Source organism: Labrus mixtus, chromosome 19, assembly GCF_963584025.1.
Source record: "Labrus mixtus chromosome 19, fLabMix1.1, whole genome shotgun sequence".
NCBI lineage: Eukaryota > Metazoa > Chordata > Actinopteri > Labriformes > Labridae > Labrus > Labrus mixtus.
This window is the reverse complement of record NC_083630.1, coordinates 12,061,206-12,080,476: the sequence shown is the minus strand read 5'-3', so window position 1 is coordinate 12,080,476 and position 19,271 is coordinate 12,061,206. Positions and strand designations below refer to the sequence as shown.

The 19,271-nt window shown below is 40.8% G+C and overlaps 1 protein-coding gene across 5 annotated transcripts in view; it reads left to right on the top strand.

Moving 5' to 3' along the window:
• The window catches only part of mllt10 (MLLT10 histone lysine methyltransferase DOT1L cofactor), a 46,594-nt gene that overhangs the window by 15,885 nt on the left and 11,438 nt on the right, over positions 1–19,271 (top strand). For all 5 annotated transcript variants that reach the window (XM_061064816.1, XM_061064821.1, XM_061064819.1 and 2 more), the window contains 5 exons: positions 7,100–7,198; positions 7,439–7,775; positions 8,454–8,672; positions 9,479–9,958; positions 15,811–15,974. In XM_061064816.1, the coding sequence (XP_060920799.1) occupies positions 7,100–7,198; positions 7,439–7,775; positions 8,454–8,672; positions 9,479–9,958; positions 15,811–15,974 (1,299 nt within the window). The remainder of the gene's footprint in view (positions 1–7,099; positions 7,199–7,438; positions 7,776–8,453; positions 8,673–9,478; positions 9,959–15,810; positions 15,975–19,271) is intronic.

Genomic DNA, 19,271 nt, shown 5'->3' with positions numbered 1-19,271 from the left:
AGTGCTTTCTGCCAGCCAACCTAAAGCTGCAGTATGACCTGTAAGTAAACAACACGACAGTGGAAGAATGGCATGGCGTATTTTGATCGATGGGAACACTGTGTAGCCACATTTAGCAAAGGCATGTGGACTTTAAAGGGTTCATATTATGCTTTTTCTGGTTTTATATGCTCTTTAGTGTGTTTTCCAAGTGTCCTGTGCATGTTCAGGCACATCTATGTGCAAAAATTCAAAGTCCGCAGAAACGCGGCTTCTCCTTCGTCCTCCTGTTAGCTGCATGTAACGCTCGGTTCTAGCCCCCCTCAAAAATGTTTTGCCAGTGTGACGTCTTGTCAGTGTGATATCACTGATCTAAGCCCATTGGCTCGTTGTGGCAAGCCCAGCAGCTCATTTTGCACGCCCATTAACTTCTGTAACACGCCCACGATATGCTGTAGCCTGCGGTAGCACAGTAGTGCTAAGGTGCTAATGTTGTTGCTCCGCTCGGGAGCCAAAGTGGCTCCATTCCCAATATGGTAAAAGGGGTGTGACATTTCCGAGAACCGTGCTGAGCGACTGACCAATTACAGCAGAGCCGACAGGCCGACCAATCACACGTGGGGACTCTGAACGTGAGCACTTCAGAGCCTTAGAGAGAGAGTCAGAAGCGAGCCGGTGCATGGAGCGGCAGTACATGAAAACAGACACTTTTTTCGAAGTTTAGCTATTGTGAACATACTTTAGTACATAGATTAAATATATGAACCCCAAAAAGGGCATAATATGACCTCTTTAACCTTCAAGGAGGGCTGCAGGTTGGTGCGCTTAGTAATGCTAACATTAGCCACGCTCAGCAAACCTGTTTGACATTTGCTGTTTGTTCTGAAATACTTGGCCGAATTCAACCCACAATGCACTGCTTTATGTTTCACTTTCCCTGGTTGGTTTGGATCACGTTCTCACCTGTGGTGAACCAAACTCTTTTGCAATTGGAAGAGGACTGAGATCCCCATTTCCAAGCGGAAAAGAGTTTTGTTCTCTAGTGTGCACCAGAGTTCGTTTTAGCATGCACTACACCCCAAACCAAACAGTCGAACAAAGCCCACCAGGGTTCATGTTAAACAGACCAACTAGCTCTGGAGTGAATGCACTCACAAAACATAGGAATGAAAACATTGGTTGTACTTCAAAAACAACAACTTGTCCTTCCATTTACTTTTTATTTACTACGGACTTTTAGCATCAAAGAAGTCCTTGAATTTCGTGTTCAAATGACTGAATCTAGTGTCAATAATATTAGCCATCAGTAAGTGACATTTTGATTGCTTCATACCTGCTGATTTGTCTGCAGCCCACCTACACCCACCAGCTATCTAATGAATGCTGCATTAGTGTGACTTAATCAGTCACAGCTGCTTACATAACATGTAATCAAAGGCTGTAAAAAAAAAAAAAGAATCTGAATTTACAAGACGTGTCAAGTCATTTGTTCCATTTTTTGTGTCAGAACAGAGGGAACGTTCTGCAGAAAAATCAAAGCTATTGTTCTACAAAAACAGCATATTAAACTACTCATTAAACTATTTTAGTTTTATACTGAATCACAAGCTTTTACAGGCCCGTATTACAGTATACTGGTGGAGATATTCTACAGCTCAATATAATGTAAAACAGTGAGCACAAGTGGCCCTTTACAGTCGAGCTGTTCAGCGAGAGCTTAGAGTTTTCTTATGTGTTTGCTAAAATATTATAACACACAGGCAAATATAAAAAATTGGAATGTGGTCGAGAAGACCTCAGAAAAAACAAATGTTCATTTTTCCTGTTGTTTCACAAATGTAAATCACAACATATATGAATAAAATGCTTGATCCAAATAAAGTTGGGTGCTACCACTTACGCTGCTATCTACATACTCAGTGCACTGGTTGAGCTGATTCAATAAAGGAAAATATGGTGACCAACAAGGACAAAGGCCCTAAAGATTTACAATGGGAGAAACATCACATGTTGTTAATAACTGAAAAAAAGATGAACAGCATATGCACTTGGGCTGTGTTTGACTGGACCCAAGCACAGCCTCAGGGACCAACAGAGGTCGTTTCAGACAGAGTCAAGACTTCCTTGGTGCTTTTCTTGCCATGTTTGGCTTCTGCATCCCTGCTGCACTGACGTTACCGAACCCCTCGCTAAGGCCTCAGGAGGTTGGCGCTGACTGTGGCATGCCTTCACCAAGTCTTCAGAGTCAGAGTCGTTGCTGGAGATGATTTGAATCTCAGAGCCTCTATTAATATTTTTATATTTTATTTTATATTTTTTTTTGTTAAGTTGTTTTCTTTTGGGATTTTTTTTGTGTGTTTGGAATTTGCTTCATTTCTAATTGAACTCAATAGTTTTAGCCAAACACAGAGGAAGACTAAGTCCTCACACCAGAAGCTGCTCCAATTAGCATTTAATGGGAAAATATCACCACATGTATCGTTGCGGGCCCTAGACCTTCATCAGACGTCAATCATTTTAGGTAACAGTATAAATATCAGCTGTAGTTTGAACATATACGATGATAGTAAAAATGAAAGGATCAAAGTCCTACATCCTTATTAGCTAACTGTTTCACAAGGGTCACCTTCCTCTTACAAACTTTGGATAAATATCAGTTCTTTTGCTAGCTAAATTATGTACTAAATTGTATTTTTAAGTCTTGAAAAACATGTAAGCAGTATTGAATTACAGTGGTTTTTCCTTTTCCTTTGTCATTCACTTGATTTTTCAGATTGGGAAAGGAAGGTTGAATAGATGCATGTTGAAAGATTGTCTTGGCCTCGCTTAAGCTCCACAGTTTTAAACATCAGACAGGTCTTTCATAAACCTTAAATAAATGCTCCACTATGACTCAAATTAAATTCTCTGGTGAGATGTTGCATTTACATTATTCATTATATTTTTTATTTCAACAGACGACTCCCCTAATATTTATTATTTATTTAGTCATGACCAGATGACTTTTCTTCAATAAAAACGAATAAAGGTCAGGACCAAAAGAGATTTCTCTGTTTGCTCATAAAATAATATTTTAAATAAGCATTATGGATGTTGGGTGATATTTACTGTCATTGTGTTAAGCAATGTTAGCTCTAAGATGATGGTGTGTGCTTGCATGTGTGTGTGGCATTGTGTATTATAAATCCCTCTTACAGCTATGTTTTTTTTTAAATAGTCTTATTTGCATCAGTCAGAATGGTATTTCTCACTCACCACACACACACACACCTATACACACACTCATACTCTCTCCATACCCAGTCCTGGGTCAGAGATCAGTAGGCTCAGATGTGTTTGTGTCCACACATGCATTTGTTATGTGGTTTGGAGGCTCAGATGTAAACCCACCTCATGTTAGACCCTGCAGCCAAACTACAGCGGGGGCTTAAAGATCCCCCGCACTGGCCGCTTAGAAAAGGCCTGAAGGAAACACACACACACACACACACACACACACACACACACACACACACACACACACACACACACACGCAAGCACAATGGCTGGTCAGAAATCCTGCAGGAAACTGCACAGGGGAATTCCTGCCAGGCCAGGGTGGATTATTTTCCCCCCTACTTCCTGTTTCCCCTTCCCCCCCGCCCCCCGCTGTGTCTGCACCGTCTCATCTTCTTCCTGAGGCCATTGCGTTGACTTGCGAAGCATTTAAAATACATGTTGTATCACACTTGCAGGCAATACTTCATTTTGATCTTTGTTACAAACCTTTGATATGTAACATAACTAAACTCAGTTATTATTGTTCTATTAATATAACATCAAGGCAAAGTGGCAAGCTTAAATACCCAATGTTCAAAAGCTGTTTTAACTTTTAGTTACTTATTGAATCATTATAATAATATATATAATAATAATGATATAATGTGTAAAACACCTATCATGCAAATAACACTTTCTGGTTCAAAGGCTCTCATATCAGGGAATTAGTTGTTTTACTTTTATTTATTTTCTAGATTCATATCTTGGGGATTTGGGACCATTTTGGGGAGGGTCACAATAAGACAATTTAAAAGGGTTGGAAATTGTAGATATACGGTAATTTGTGGGTTTTGTTATCAACCAATTGATCAAACAACTACACAGTCGGATGGTTAAATTATTAGTGATCACATTTAAACATGCACTGTGTGTATCAAGATAGTTCAGGAATCACATATTTGTCACTGTGGTCTGATGCCTTTAAAAGAAAAAAGCTTTGATATCATTCAGAATGTGACTTAGACTGAGAGGATTTCAGGCCTCTGTTGTATTTCTCATTGCTTGTGAGTTTGTTGATAAATAGTCATGGCCCTCGTCCTCTGCCACCTTAACATTTACCCCACACGGTCTCAAAGAGCACTCGGACATGTCAAATGATCAGGCTGCTAATGGTCAGCAGCACAGAAAGAGACGAGAGGACACGCTGAAAGGCTTTGTCTCTGCCTGTATAATCAATTGACCTGATTGATAAGGGTGTGTCAGGGATACATTGTGTGTGTGTTATGTTTCCCACGCCCAGTGCTTGGGCTCCTTTGGGGGTGTGTGTGTGTGTGTGTGTGTTTGTGTGCGTGTGTTATCTGACCCTCTCAGCTCAGGCTCTGTCCATCAACACCTTTCTCTGGAATGTTAATGAAAAACAACGAGGGAATCCCAAAGAATTTACCTCTGTTTCTCTCACTCTTCATTTTCTCTGCCATCACCTCTCATTTTTGTTTCCCTAGATGCAGTGGAAGTTTACAGTCTCACTTTAGTCCTTCACTCTATCCTTTGTTTCTCTCCAGTGTTCTGTTTTCTATCAACAATTTACAGGCACTAGTTGGTCTAAAACACTTGATTGATAAGTCACAGGACAGAAAATTAGGGCTCATCCCACACACCCAAGCGGCACCTCATAAGTAGTTTGCTGAACTATTCATATGTAATGTCAGTGTCCACACAGGCAGCATGTAGGACACAACCCTGTCTTTATACATTGGGATTTCCTTCGATGATGGCCCTAAATTACTGTTACATTCCCTTTTAATATGTATTTCTTTAGTGTGTTTAACCAGAAATCTTGTTGTGACATATTCTCCAGTCATTGAAGCTTTAATTTATTATTCAACAGGATAACAAGTATGTAACAATGAATCAAACGTTGATGTGTTGTTTTCTTTTTTTCCATGAACCGCTGGCAAAAATGACAGGGAAGATTATTTTACTCAAACTTTTCCCAACAACAGTATGAGAGCCTGCTGCCTAAGCATGCTTTGTTTCTTTTCTAACCTGTCGAAATTGTAAAAATTGTAAAAAAAAACAAACAAACTAGCGATTCTGGGATGTGAAAGTGCTGTTTTGTATGCAGCTTGGAGCAGCAAGTTAACCTTTTGAGCAATTACGAGTCGACTTGCATTTTGTCGGCCAAACTACTGCAGTTTTTAACTGCTCTTTTATTTAATTTATTTATTAGGCCGTGTAATTTTAAGAGAAAAAGCACAACACCTAACTCAGACTTTATAAACATAAACTTTTATTAATCTGTAACTAATAATGGAAACATTTTCTGGATTGAGCTGTGTTGTGATTTTTTTATGTTTGAGATTTATTTCCCCAGCAAATGTATTAATCCCTTTGTTGTCATCTGACAAGCAAGAATACTTTTGGACTTTTGGAAAATTTGACTGACGTGTTCAAAGTTATCTGTTTTAATAGGTCAAATATTTGTTGATTAATGAAAAGATATTCACCTGGGGATAGATTCCTTTAAGACACAGTGATGTGCCAGTAGGCTCATCACGAGAAACTCATGCTGTGCAGTCTCACAGAAGTCTTTTTTAGATAGCAATTAGTATCCTGAAAAGTTTTTATTTTACTTTGCAAACAGCTGCTCAACATTTTCATATTTCAGGATTGTGAAAAAATGAGACGGTGGAATAAGCTGATTTTAACTGCTTCAAAGCGTCTTTGTACAAAAACAAAGAAAAAGAAGGATATTTGCATCAGTTAGTCAAAATAAAAACCAGAAACCGACACATACACGGAAAGCTGCAATATTTGTGCCCTAACTAAAGAGTGTTAGCGTAAGCGGAAGAAGCAGTGTGCAGAGAGGTTACAGTGGAGCTGCTCTCTCCGGATTTGGCTCATGATGTCTGTTAACCACCACTCGTAGAGGAAGTCTGGCTAAACTGTCACCAGCCTCCAGGCAATCGATCCTCCATGAGACCCCGGGGGGTGAAAAAAGAGCGCTTGGGGGTGGCGGTGGGCGGTGGGGGGGGGGGGGGGGGGTCTTGTGTTTCTAAGATTTTCTCAACACCGAGCCTTACAAGCATGTTGAGTCCCATGCCGTCTCAAGATCGCTGCATATTTTAACCAGCTTTCTTTGAAAGTGGGTGTGGATGTGAGCCTGCACTACATGTAATTGTCCATGTAAGTGTTTGAGTGTACGTGCACCTGTCTGCTCACATGCACGTGCAGAAGTGTCAGCGTGCGGGGCGTGCATGTGAGGTGTAAATGCGTTGGCACCCAGTCGCCACCTCGGGGGTGCGATAGGAGGGTGGCGGCGCGTGTGATAGCCAGGGTGTAAATTGAGCTGTGATCGTCCAAGAAGCAAGATATGATTGGATGAAACATTGAGACCTTGTGTGCTTCAGTGCGAGTCACTTAGACACACTGTGCTCTAAACTGAAGCAGGCTGAATTCCTGTCTCCTCCTGCCCGGTTTTTTTATCTCTCCTCCATCACTCTCTTTGTGTTTGTGGATTTCTAAGCTTTCATCTCCCACTGAGCCTTTGAAATGTAATGCTCTTTCTTTTTATCTCTGTTTTTGTCTACCACACACATCCTCCCTCTTCTGTTCTTGTACCCTAATAACTCCTACCTTTAGTTTGTTTTATTTTTACCATTTCTTTAGCTATAATCTTTCACTGAACACATGCGTATGTGCTCCAGTATGTAACCAATGTTCCTAAAATGCACAGAGCTATAAAATAAGGATTTAGGAGGTCTGTTTTCCTTTCTGTGTCTGTCTTTATTCCTCTTTTCCCTGTATCATGTCTTAAGCAGCTTCACTCATCTGTTTCTCCTTTCTGTTCTCTTCTCTTAGAAACACAAGGAGCGTGACAGGCACAAACCGAAACACAAGAAGACCTCCATGGACATGTCTCCCTCCCTCGTCCTTCCCAACATCATGGTCCCAGAAAAGGTGAGCTCGCTCCTCTTCTTTTCACTCCTTTGTTTTGGTGAATCGTGACAGAGAGGGTCAGATTTTACAGCAGTGGTGGCTGCTTGACTTTTTTTTTCTTTCAATTTTGGTCCTCTGCAATTTGTTCACCTGCATTGTTTCTTTAATTGTATTTCCCTGTTTTGGTGCTTCCCTGTCCTCCCTTAACGTTCAACCATTTTTATTCACTCTTCCTCCTCCTTTAAAACCTCCTTTCTCCAGCCCTACAACAGCAGCAGCTCTGGAGGAGGAGTCCCTTCCCTGCCAGCATCCTCACAGAAACGGCTGGACGATGGCAGCGCCCGTTTTACCAACGCCAACTTTCAGGAAGTTTCGTCCGTTCACTCCGGCAGCAGCTCCAAAGACGGCTTAGCTGCAGATGTCGGGAAGGTGGCATCTGAGGTTAAGAGCAAGAAGAACAGCGGGGCGACTCATGCCGTGGGACAGAGGGGCGGCCGCAAGTCGCTCACCTCCTCAGGGAAACCCCTACCCTCCGCTGTGGTCACCATGGCAACTTCTTCCACATCTGCCTCTGCTTCCACTGGGCCGTTCCACCAAGGTGAATTGATGGCTGCAGATTTTCCTGTATTAAAATGTTCCCACAATAGGGAATTAACCCTGTAGTAAATGGAAAAGCAAAGACTGCCCACCCACCAAAAACAGCGTTATTAAGACTTAAATAATACTGTGATGGTGTGTGTACGTGTGCAGAGTATTTTTTAGATTTTGCCCAGACACCAGACTTTTGAACGTGGCCGTGATAACAGTGTTTCGTCTTGCCTGGCCTCTGGCTCCTGTAATCGGGGGCCTTGTCTGGGAAAAAACCAACAAACACACACCCACACACAGGCACAAACACAGAAAAAGAAAGAACATGTGGAGAGGTCAGGACCTGAAAGGAGTCAGTGCTTACACTGAGCTCATGTGTTTTGTACTATCAGAACCTTGAAGCCCCTGTCAGGTGTGTTTGTGCGTGTCTGTGAGAATCCATTTATTTGTCTGCTTTCAGGGCAGTTTGTGTGTTACATGGGAGGACTATGTGATGAGGGAGGACTGACTGTACAACTGATAAAGAGTGGGAGAGCAGATAAAATGCTCATATTGAACATCCCTTTGTGCTGCTCCCATGATGATGGAGAGGGGAGTCAAATGGAAACTTCCATCTGTAAAGTCTTGTTCCCACTTGTGCCTTTTGTCTCATTTTTATCTCTTTACATTCTGTCCCTCTGTAATGCAGGGCTTCTGTTGACGAGTGCCAGCAAGACGGCGTCAGCCTCTTCCTCCTCAGACTTCTTAAGTTTCTCAGATCCATCCTTGCGTCCAGGGGGCGGGACAACCTTTTCCTCCCCGCCGTCTTTCAGCAGCTGCCTTGTTAAGCCAAGCTCAGAGGGCGGAACGTCAGAGGGAACCACAACACTTTTTGGTTCTCTTATGTCCGCCACTACAGCATCTGCAGGTACCAAATGATAATGGTCACTTCTAGCCTTATTTAAACATTTTTTGTCTTTCGGTCAAGTCTGAAACTCTTGTTGAATCATCAATGCCATAGTTTTAAAGGAATGTTTGTGAGATGCAATTTACAGAGGAATAACCCGCCTTTTTAAGGAACAGAGGTATACAGTTAAAATCATGTTCTAATGACGTTTTTAGCATTATTATAGAGCAGGTTTTATTTCAGATTCTCCACTAATTTAACAATGAAAATATATGAATACTCTTCTTAAGGTCCTATCACATGCCACTTGTTAAACCTTGGAATAAGTATGGAGGGTTTAACTAGGGACACTAGACATGCTATATTCTAGGGAGTGTAGGATCCAGTAATTTTTTTTTTTAGCTTGTCCCATTTTTAGACCATAAAATCTGGATATCTCGACCTCTGCTGTGCCAGTTTTTCCAGATCCTGCAACTTAATCGCTCGAGATCTGTCTGCCATTCATTTCACAAAATGACAAATAAATGTCTACAAATGAAGAGTACAAAATCCTGGAAATGTGAATATTTTCTTGCTTTCTTCTGGGGGAAAAAAGACTTCAATGATAGTAAACAGCACGTCATTGGAGTGCTCTTCAGACGGAACAGAACATAATTAGAGTTACGTTTAGTTTGAATCCCTATTTATAAAAGAAATAATCAAACAGAATGTGCTTTCCTCCTAAAGTAGATCCTTTGATGGATTTGAGGCCAACCAACAAAAACAAAACACCTAGAGACTGCAGGCTCTACACTTAAATATTCCGTTCTGCTTTCTTATCATTTCAGTGGGCGGGAAGCTGTATGAGAATTCCCACAGTCACACAACGAGCGAGACGACAAGCCTCAGTGGGTCCACTGGCTACAAACGGCCCCCGCCCTCCAGCTCAGGGCCGGGGATCGGAGGAGCCGCCGCCGGAGGAGGGGAGGACGGGGTGAAAAAGAAAAAGAAGGGCAACTGGCGAAACAGATTTGGACCTTGCTTTGCCACTGATGTGAAGCCTTTGGAGCCGGCTCCCTCCCTGACTCTCGCCGCCTCCTCCACTGCCAACACCTCCTCCTCCACTGCCTCCCCTGCCACCTCTACATCCTCAACGCTCTCAGGCCGGCCAGGCTTGGTTTCCAGCAGTGGATTAGGGCTGGGGGTGGTGGGAGGAGGAGTAGAGAGGGGGCTGGGGGTCATGGGGGTCAGTGGTGGGATTCAGAAGTCCCCATCACTCCTCAGGAATGGGAGTCTACAAAACTGCGGCTCCACAACCACTGGTCCAGGTGAGGAGGACACAGCACGTTAACACACAAAACACAACAATGTCCTCACAGATCTCATCGTGAGAATTACTCTCAGACCCCCCGTTTAGAAATGTATCCTTATAATTTTGTTCTGATGAGCAAATTACCATAAATGTAGTTGGCAGCTTAAATGAGGAAACAGGCTGGTTTTATTCATGAATTAGTTAGTCAAACAGGTGTGTCCCTTTGTGCTCACCGTAGTGATGAAAAATATTAAAAGGGAAGTGGATTGTGCGTGGCTTTGTTGCAGCAGTTGTTTTGTTCCTCATGTCGAGCTCCTGACTTGTGGAGCTGCCCAGCCTTCACATGTTTGAGGATCGCCTCTGTGCAGCAAAGTATTTACATTACCAATCACAAATGGCAAGGATTTGACACACCTTTGTAATTGGCTCCCTGTGTGCTTGCATGTGTGTGCCTGTGTATGTGTGTCAGAGTGCGGGGTCCATGTGTTATTTGCTCACACGTGGAAGCGGCCGGTATGTTTTTTTTTTTTTTCTCCATCGTGTTCAGTTGCTTGGCAACTGTCTTTATGCTTTGGAGTTCCCCTCTGCTGATGGAAATGGCTCAGTACAGCCCCTACAGAGCCCACATCTCCCCTTTCTCGTAGAATTACCACCCTTTTGTTTCTCTTTCCTGCCGCTCTGCTGCTCTCTCTTACCTGCAGTCTGTTGCTTCCTCGTCTCACCTGTTGATGCTTTATGAAGCTGCATGTGTACGTATGTTTGCACTGTTCCAATTCCTGATGAAAATTAAGAAGTTAATTTTTCTAATTAAACCAATATCCATACTAATCATTAGGATCAGCAGATCTGATTCTGATTTGTTCCGGTGTTAATAGTTTTCACAACGTTTCTTGAATTAGAGACCTCATGTCTCTTTGTATTTTACTGGGCCTTTTGTATTTGTGGCTCTTTTTGAATTCTAAAATAAGACTGCACAATTCAAAATTCTCTTTTAAGAATGATTTATAACATCTGTAAAATGTCTTTTTTGTGAAATCTTCAAATCAGTGATTGTTAAAATATATGACATATTAACATTGAAACCATCGGAGCATCTATTAAATACATTATAGTTGACTGTAGTGTTGTTTATAAAGTATGAGTTTATTGTGGTTGCTGAGTGAGTGTGTAACAACAGACTAATTCTAATCTAATATTAAATGCCTGCTATGGTTTTACTGACTTATTTAAGCTTCATTTAAAAATTATTGTATAGGTATAAACTTAAATCACTTGAAACAATAGAAGACTGATGTTGTTTTTGTGTGCTTGCATTTGCCTTCAGGTGCATAGATAAAGTTATTTCATGGCAATGTGGCTTCAACCCAGATTTAGTTTTTGAAATATTACCCTGTATTTAAAGGCTGAAGTGTGAATTTACAGAAATTCATTCTAGACCCAAATATTGTCTTACCATAAATACATATGATACTCATCATGCTTTCAAACCTTGTCAAAGTCTTTGTTGGATATTTTATAGTTTTACAGCTTTAAGCATTAGACAATAATTCAGACCTGAGGTCTGGTGTTGTAAACGCTCTGAATATAATTTTTTGCAGCCGTGGTGGTTGAGGATAATTTTGTTTGTGATTCCACGTCCATCTCAGTTTTTTGGTGCTTTTCCCTGCAGCATTGGCGGCATTTCTGACCGCAGCTGGTGAAAGCAGATAGGGAAAACAAAACAGTGGTGGTTATGAATGGCTGTGTGTTAAATGTATGTGTCTGTCTGGTGAGCGTGTGTTCTCCTTACTACTGTAAATATTTAGCCAAGGGTTAATGCAGGGCAGTAATGGGGAGGATCTTGACGTTTACCCCCCCTCCCTCCATCCTGTCTGCTGACTCCACTGCGCTGATAGATAGATAGTTAGCCTGATAGATATGTGTGTGAGGTTGGAGAGATGGAGGTAGGGGGTTAGATTTTGGTTAGGTTAATGTTTGACGGCAGGGGGGTCACTGATGGGACGGACAAGCTGGTAGAGTGCAGTGCTTTTCATGTGTGGGGGAGGAAAGATGCCTGGTGGACGTGAATGTATTCAGTTCAGTTCAGTCAGTGTGTGTGTGTGTGTGTGTGTGTGTGTGTGTGTGTGTGTGTGTGTGTGTGTGTGTGTGTGTGTGTGTGTGTGTGTGTGTGTGTGTGTGTGTGTGTGTGTGTGTGTGTGTGTGTGTGTGTGTGTGTGTGTGTGTGTGTGTGTGTGTGTGTGTGTGTGTGTGTGTGTGTGTGTGTGTGTGTGTGTGTGTGTGTGTGTGTGTGTGTGTGTGTGAAAAAAAAACAACCCATGAGATGCTTATTTGTGCTTATTCCTGCTTTCATTGCCAATATTTTATTTATATTTGTAATACCCTGAGCTGAGACTTTTTTCCTTTTTAAAGTCAAATCATAATTATCAGCCTCTTGCGCTCACTGCAAAAATAAAATGTGATGTGAAGTTGTGAAAACCAGAGAGATATTCAGTGAAATGCATTTCATTTGAATTTAAATTAAGCTACTCGGTTAGTCATCAAATATATCTGATATATCATATATATAATTCAGCCTTACTGTATTAGAAGTTATTAGGTGGAAACACATATTTTCATCTGTCCAGAATAAAACATTTCCTGCATTTGAAAAGGTTAATTGGAGATTTATTGATACTTCAAAAAAAATGCTTTGTTCACAATCTCACTTTTTTTCTATTTTAAATTTAGCTTTACATTTTTTGTGTTCTGCAATTTAGTTTGAATCACTATATTTACAAAGTGTTAACAATGGAACACAAATACACAGATTATTAAACACTTGTAGCTAAAGAGAAAAACAACGCATGTGCATATCCACACACACACTCTCACAGGCACCCACACACACACACACACACACACATTCAGAAAACCTCAAAACCAAAAAATCTGAAAATTGGTTCGCAAACAATTTCATATTGACAGCTCTTTCATGTACAAAAGAAAATAAGTGTGTGTTCTTTAGCATCACACCGTGCCAAAGAAATGCTTCAGGAAAGTGAATATTTTGAGTCTGACTAACACGACGCTGGTCACTGCTGAGTTTGTAGCCTGAATCTAATTTTTTTTTAAAACCCTCTAACGACTCAGAATAACAGAGACGCTTGAATTTGTTTGTCTTTTCAAATTGGTAGTGATGTTGCTTTATCAGCCTGTAAAAATCTTACATAGGGTTTGGGAGAAATGCAAACACACACACACACACACACACACACACACACACACACACACACACACACACATGGACAAGCTCAGCCACATACAATCATTTACATTGACTGTCTCCTAATGTGGTTTTCTACCTCTACACATAGCTTTTATGTTTGAATACATTTCTGTTTGTCTTTGATGGTAGAATGATAGATGTCTTTTGTTTGCTGCGATGGTATGCACTGTTTGTCTCCGTCTTCTGTTTTAAAAACATGATTAAACCGTCTGCAGCGGGAAAAAAGAAAACAAGCAGAGGGCTCCAGCATTCGGCTTCTTAGGTAGCTTTGAGTCAAAACTCTGATTAACTAGTTAATAATGGTCATGTATGATGTCATCCACTTTGTTTTCACATTGTATTAACCCTCTCTAAATAGACACCGTGGATTTCCTATGGAGATAATTCCATCTTGAATTAATCAAGGTGGATATTTTTGAGGCTTACCGAGCAGACGTTCTGGGCAGGAAGGGAAAAGGAGCAGGAAGGTCGAGCAGTGGAGGCAGTTGTGCTTCAGGGGCTTAATGTTATTGATCACATGGACAGGGTAGAAGTTTTGTGGGCTCATGTTTGTGTGTGTGTGTGTGTGTGTGTGTGTGTGTGTGTGTGTGGTATTGCTCTGTCTCTTCTCTTTCTATCCAGACACAATTTAAAAAAACTTAAAAAATGGTTTCTTTTAGTTTGAATCTATTCTTTGTAATATTTTTCCCACCAGAATTAGAAAGATTGTTTGTATGCCGACATCTATTCGTCAGGTTTTTGAATTTCTTTGAAGAATAGCAGATTCTTTTGTTGAGCATGTCAGCCAATTTTAAGCACAAACCTGAAAATAACTATATTTGGAGAAAGAAAGATTTCAACTATAAATGACAATATGTATTTTTAAAAAGTCAGAAGGCAGAAAAAAAAAACACATTTATGAAATAGAACTTAAAAATGTTTATGAAAAGCGTTCACATTTTAACTCCCTCTTATATTTCCTGCACGCTTAAAAAGTAGCTGCAGGGCAAAATCAAATTGTGGAAACTCGATGGAAATTGATTGATTAATTTTTTAAATTAATAAAAAAACAAAATTGTATTATTATTATTTTTTTTTTTCAAGCCATGCATTGCTCTTGAGCCATTTAAATAATCTCTCCGTTCATATATAAGAAATGAAACATTTCATAAAATGAAGCTCATTGTTGTATCTGCTGTTACTGGTACTGTTTCTGCACCATCCCTTTGTGTGCGACTCGTTTCCAGCTAAACTCTGATAAACTGTTGGTTTGGCCTCTAATCCAGCTGCTAAAAATCTCGCAGCAGCTTGTGCCCCCTGAGTCACTGCAGCCCTGCTTTGGGTATCAATTTTTCTGGTGCATATTACAAAGCGTTATAAATAGTATGTAGGGCCATGTAGTGTTCCTATGTCTCTCTCTCGTGCTCTCCCTCTCTCTCCCTCCACCCCTCCCCTCCTTTCACAAAGATCTCTTGTTCCCCTTGTGAATGTGTTGCTGCCCTGAGCCATTCAGGCTTTTGTGGGGCTGAGGGGCCCTCCACCCCTCCTCCTCCTCTGCTGGGGTCAAAGGGGGGCAGGGGCAGGGCTTATCCGTGGTTAGTGGGCGAGCACAGGGGTGAGGGAAGGGAGGGAGAGAGAGAGCTAAGAGATAAGTGAATGGAGCATGCGTGTGGGTGTGTGAAAACGGAGCAATATATTTAAGTGGGTTAGTTACAACCACTGTATTTTTTCGCTACAAAATTTTCATTCATGAATTAGTAAATAAAATAACATGTTTTATCTAAATGTGTTTGAAGAGCAAAAATGAACAGAGAATGTATTGTCCTCCTCTGCTCATAATGATAAACTCTAATCTGAATGATTAGACTTCTCCACTTAGTGTCAGCTTTTCAGTGCCTACACACGTCACAAGTTTATATCAACTTTTTAACTAATGTGAAATTAATGAATGACTTGATGACATACTCAGGCAGTTCTATGATCTTAATAATGTATTACAGTTATTGTCTAATTCATAATAATTCACTCAGTGTATTAAGCCAAAAATGTTGCAACTTTTGTTCATGTTCCCTGTTAATGATCCATGCTCTAACAATGGCATTTTGTCTGCATGGACTTGTGCTGTTTTTTAGAATTTTATATTATATTACTTTCATCTAAGAAACAAAAGACACCAGGAAAATGGTAAATACGGCTGCAGGTGAAATGTGTTTAATTGAAAAGTCGTCATTGGTCGTTTTAAATGGATGAGTTCAACTTGTACAGGAAGTGACGGGGATATTACATGAAGAAACATCCACAGCTTTTTCACTATTACAAAATGCATTTAGTGAACAATAAGGTTTATAAAGGTATGTTTTGCAGCAACCAGTGTTTCACAGATGCTACTTTAACATGAATTCTTAATTATTAGTGTTGTACGAAGCCGTAACAGTGAACCTTCTTTGCACAATACCAGGACCCTGAAACAGCTACATCAACCGTCATTCACTTTTTATTTACTCCTTTAATTTTCCTCCGTTATAATCGTGTGTCTTTAATATCAATCTGTCAGAAACTGTTCATTCAAGGTATTTTTTTTAAAAATGATGAAATATTTACTGTTCCCTCTGATTTTTCCACAGGTGGTGTTTTCTCTTGTGCGGATGCGTCGTCGTCAGGGACGGGAGCTGTCGCTGTGGGTGGAGCCACTTCTGAGTTGTCACAGCAACAGCAGCCCACACCTTCGCTGGCCCCTCCCTCTCCGTTCACTGCCACCGCGCCGCTAACCAGCACAGCCTCCCCACATGTGAGACTAAACACACACACACACACACACACACACACACACACACACACAAACACTTCATCTGTCAATTCACACACATCTCTGGCGTCTTTGAGCTTAAGTGCAGATAACCTGTGGGAACACAAATAAACCAAAGCACATTAATTAGGCGTCTTCCGCACCAAATCTCTCAGCACTATTATTAATCCACTGCATGTTAATTATGTGTGAAATGTGTGTGTCCTGACCTTGTGTTGATTCTGTTTTCTCATTAAGTTACTCTAGGGCTGCGTTCACACTGCAAGCCTTAACGCTCGATTCAGATTTTTCGCTCGGATCAGATTTTTTTTTTTTGTTTGGCTGTTCACATTGCTTTTAAAACGTGGCCTGCATCCGACTCCTGTGGGAATCCATGTATTAAAAAGTGTCTCAGATCTGATTTGAAAAGATCTGATTCCATGAGACTTGTGCTGTTCCCATGGTCATAAAAAAAATGAGTCGCGCAGGTGCAAAAAATCAGATTCAGGTGACTTCCTGCTGCAGTGTGAGCGCTGCTTACCTGTGGAGGGCTTTCATGCTTAACTAGGAACAAATATTAATATCATGATAATTTAATTTATATTATTTTTCTAATTAAACAAGAGATGGTAACACCTGTGATTCTCATGCCAAATGGATTTGCCCTTAGTTATTATGGTCTGTATTTGTGTCTGATTTAAAGTTAGTGCATCTCTATAACGGTAAATGTTCAGAAATGTGCTGCAGAATTACACACAGGGAAAAATGGAAACCCATCATTTTAATTGAAGTAGGAAAATGTAGTGTCCAATATAATTATTTTCTAAAAAAAAAAACACAATGCAACATTTGATGGTAATACACACTCAGTCTGATCAGTCAGATAAAAAAAAGACTTCTGGGCATCGTGGGGAAACACTCTTTCTCTCTTCATTAAGTTCATGACTGTAACCTTGGTGCCTGTATTAGAGAAACCTCCTTTTGATGGATTCATTTGAAATGTTTGGGGTATTTTTTTTACAGACAATTAGTTTATTTTAACTTTGTTTGGTTTTGTGTCTAATACTATTTAATAATCAGATGTTAAAGCGGCAGTTCAGCTAGTTAATCCAGATCAATGATGGGGGTTAGTAATAGTATTACATTATTTTATGTTTTTCTTCAGAGTGTTACAGTTTTTGGTGAATCCTGTTGGCTTACATTCACTGATTTTCAAAAGTGAAGACATTGACTCTAATTCAATCAGTCCAACTCGTCCACTGATCACTGCGCCTCATTTCACAAAAAGAAGAAGAAAAAAAACCTCATCTTCAATCACTGACCCCAGTGTCCATTCTTTTAAACCCCCTCTAAAGACCACGCTCTGTCTCTGTCCACCCAGCTCCATTTTTTGTCCTCCTGTGTCCACTTACCACCTCTCTCTCTCTCTTTTTCTCACACACACTTTCTCTCACCCTCGACCTTCCTCCTCTCTGTCCCCATCCATTTCTCTTTTTCTCCCTCCGTTGTCCTGTGATGTAATGACATCTGACAAGCACCACAGTAGGGATGGAGGGATAGAAGAAGGGGGGGGGGAGATCAGGCCAATGTGTGTGTGATGTGTCGATGTGTGTTTGGAGGGGGTGAATTTGCTGGCCTGGCCTTCATCTTGCCCGCTTTTCTCTGTTTGGCACATATTATAGAAGAAGGGAGGCCCAGGGAAGCATGGGATATCACGCCTGTTTGCGGCATGTATAGATGATTTTAAGCTGTAGCTGTGTGTGTACGTGTTTGTGTGTATTTGTGTGTGTGAGTAGGAGAAAGGGACAGAAAGAGGGCATCAGAAAGTCAGCGTGAGGAAGACTTTAATAGAGAAGGAAGGTTTTGTTTTTTGTTTTATTTCCTGCCGCTCCAGATTGTTAAAACCATGTGTGTTGGTTTGTAAAGTGTGAATCAGGGCTTAGGGCATCTTAAATACACACACACACACACACACACACACACACACACACACACACACACACACACACACACACACACACACACACACACACACAGAATCAAGGAAACACACTCAGTCAGAATCGAGCCTGCAGAAATTATGCAACTCAAGAAAGGACGCCAACAACAGGCATCCCTCAGTGTGTGTGTGTGTGTGTGTGTGTGTGTGTGTGTGTGACAGAGACCATTTACTACTTTCAATCCGCTAAGAGACTCCCGGCCTACTGTTATTGGCTATCAGCCCGGGATAGAGAAAAGGGAGCACGAGAGAGACTTTGAATGAAAAATGAATGAAAATGAAAAATGAATGTTGATGGGAAAAGGGGGCCGGATTATGGCACTGAGGGGAGAACGAGGAGGAGGAAGAAAGAGGGGGTGGTCTAGAAAGAGATCTGAAGTCGTTTAAGTAAGTGAGAGAGTGCAGACAGATGGTACACAAACGTAACATTAAACAGGGGTGGGAATTTCCAAGATGTTTACTAGATTTAATTATTTTATTAAACCTCTCAAGTTTATTTTCTAGTTTTATTTCCAACACTAAATGTTAGAAATTTGATAAGGATTACTTCACAAGGCTGCAACTTTTGAACATTTTTGGTGTTCTTGATTTTTATTTTTCAGAACTATTTTTCAGTTTTTGCCCATTTACTTAGGTGCTTCTCATAATTGATCTTTTCAGTTATAAAGTTCAAAAAATGATGTTTCAAGTGAAGTAAGATTTATGTAAAATGTATATCTGCATTTAAACCTTCACCAGAAAAGACAACGCTCCTGAAACTTCTGCTCTTACTACACATTTGGAGCAGAGCTGCTTCCTGTGACTTGAATACGTTGTGTGGATGTCACATGCTTTCCTCGTGCCTTTAAAAAAAAATTCAAAAAATACTTTTTAGCTACCTAAACAGTCGGCCATTTTGTTCTTTGCGATAGACCTGATCTGAGGCTCCACCCTCGCTCTCCTCCCTCTAACCCCACCCTCCACTCCGTGGTCCTTATTTGGGAAATGCTGTAATTGGATTAAACTCTTTGCATCAGAAACACTTTGTCAGCATGTCAGCGTACTGTCGGGCGTCGAGGCAGTTTGAGCCCCATGTGTACGCCTGAGGATCCAAAATAAATCCTCGTTTTTGGGGATGTAAAATCACAGTGTTGTTTAGTCCATATTCGTACATGTTTTTCCCTCTCCACTGACAAGAAATATGTGAAAAAGCAGAGACCTGATTATTTAAAGTTTCATATCTGATTGATTCTCTTCCTGTAGAATGATTAAATGTGTGCCAGTCTGACTTCCATAAAAGTGTAAAAAAACTAAAGAGAGGT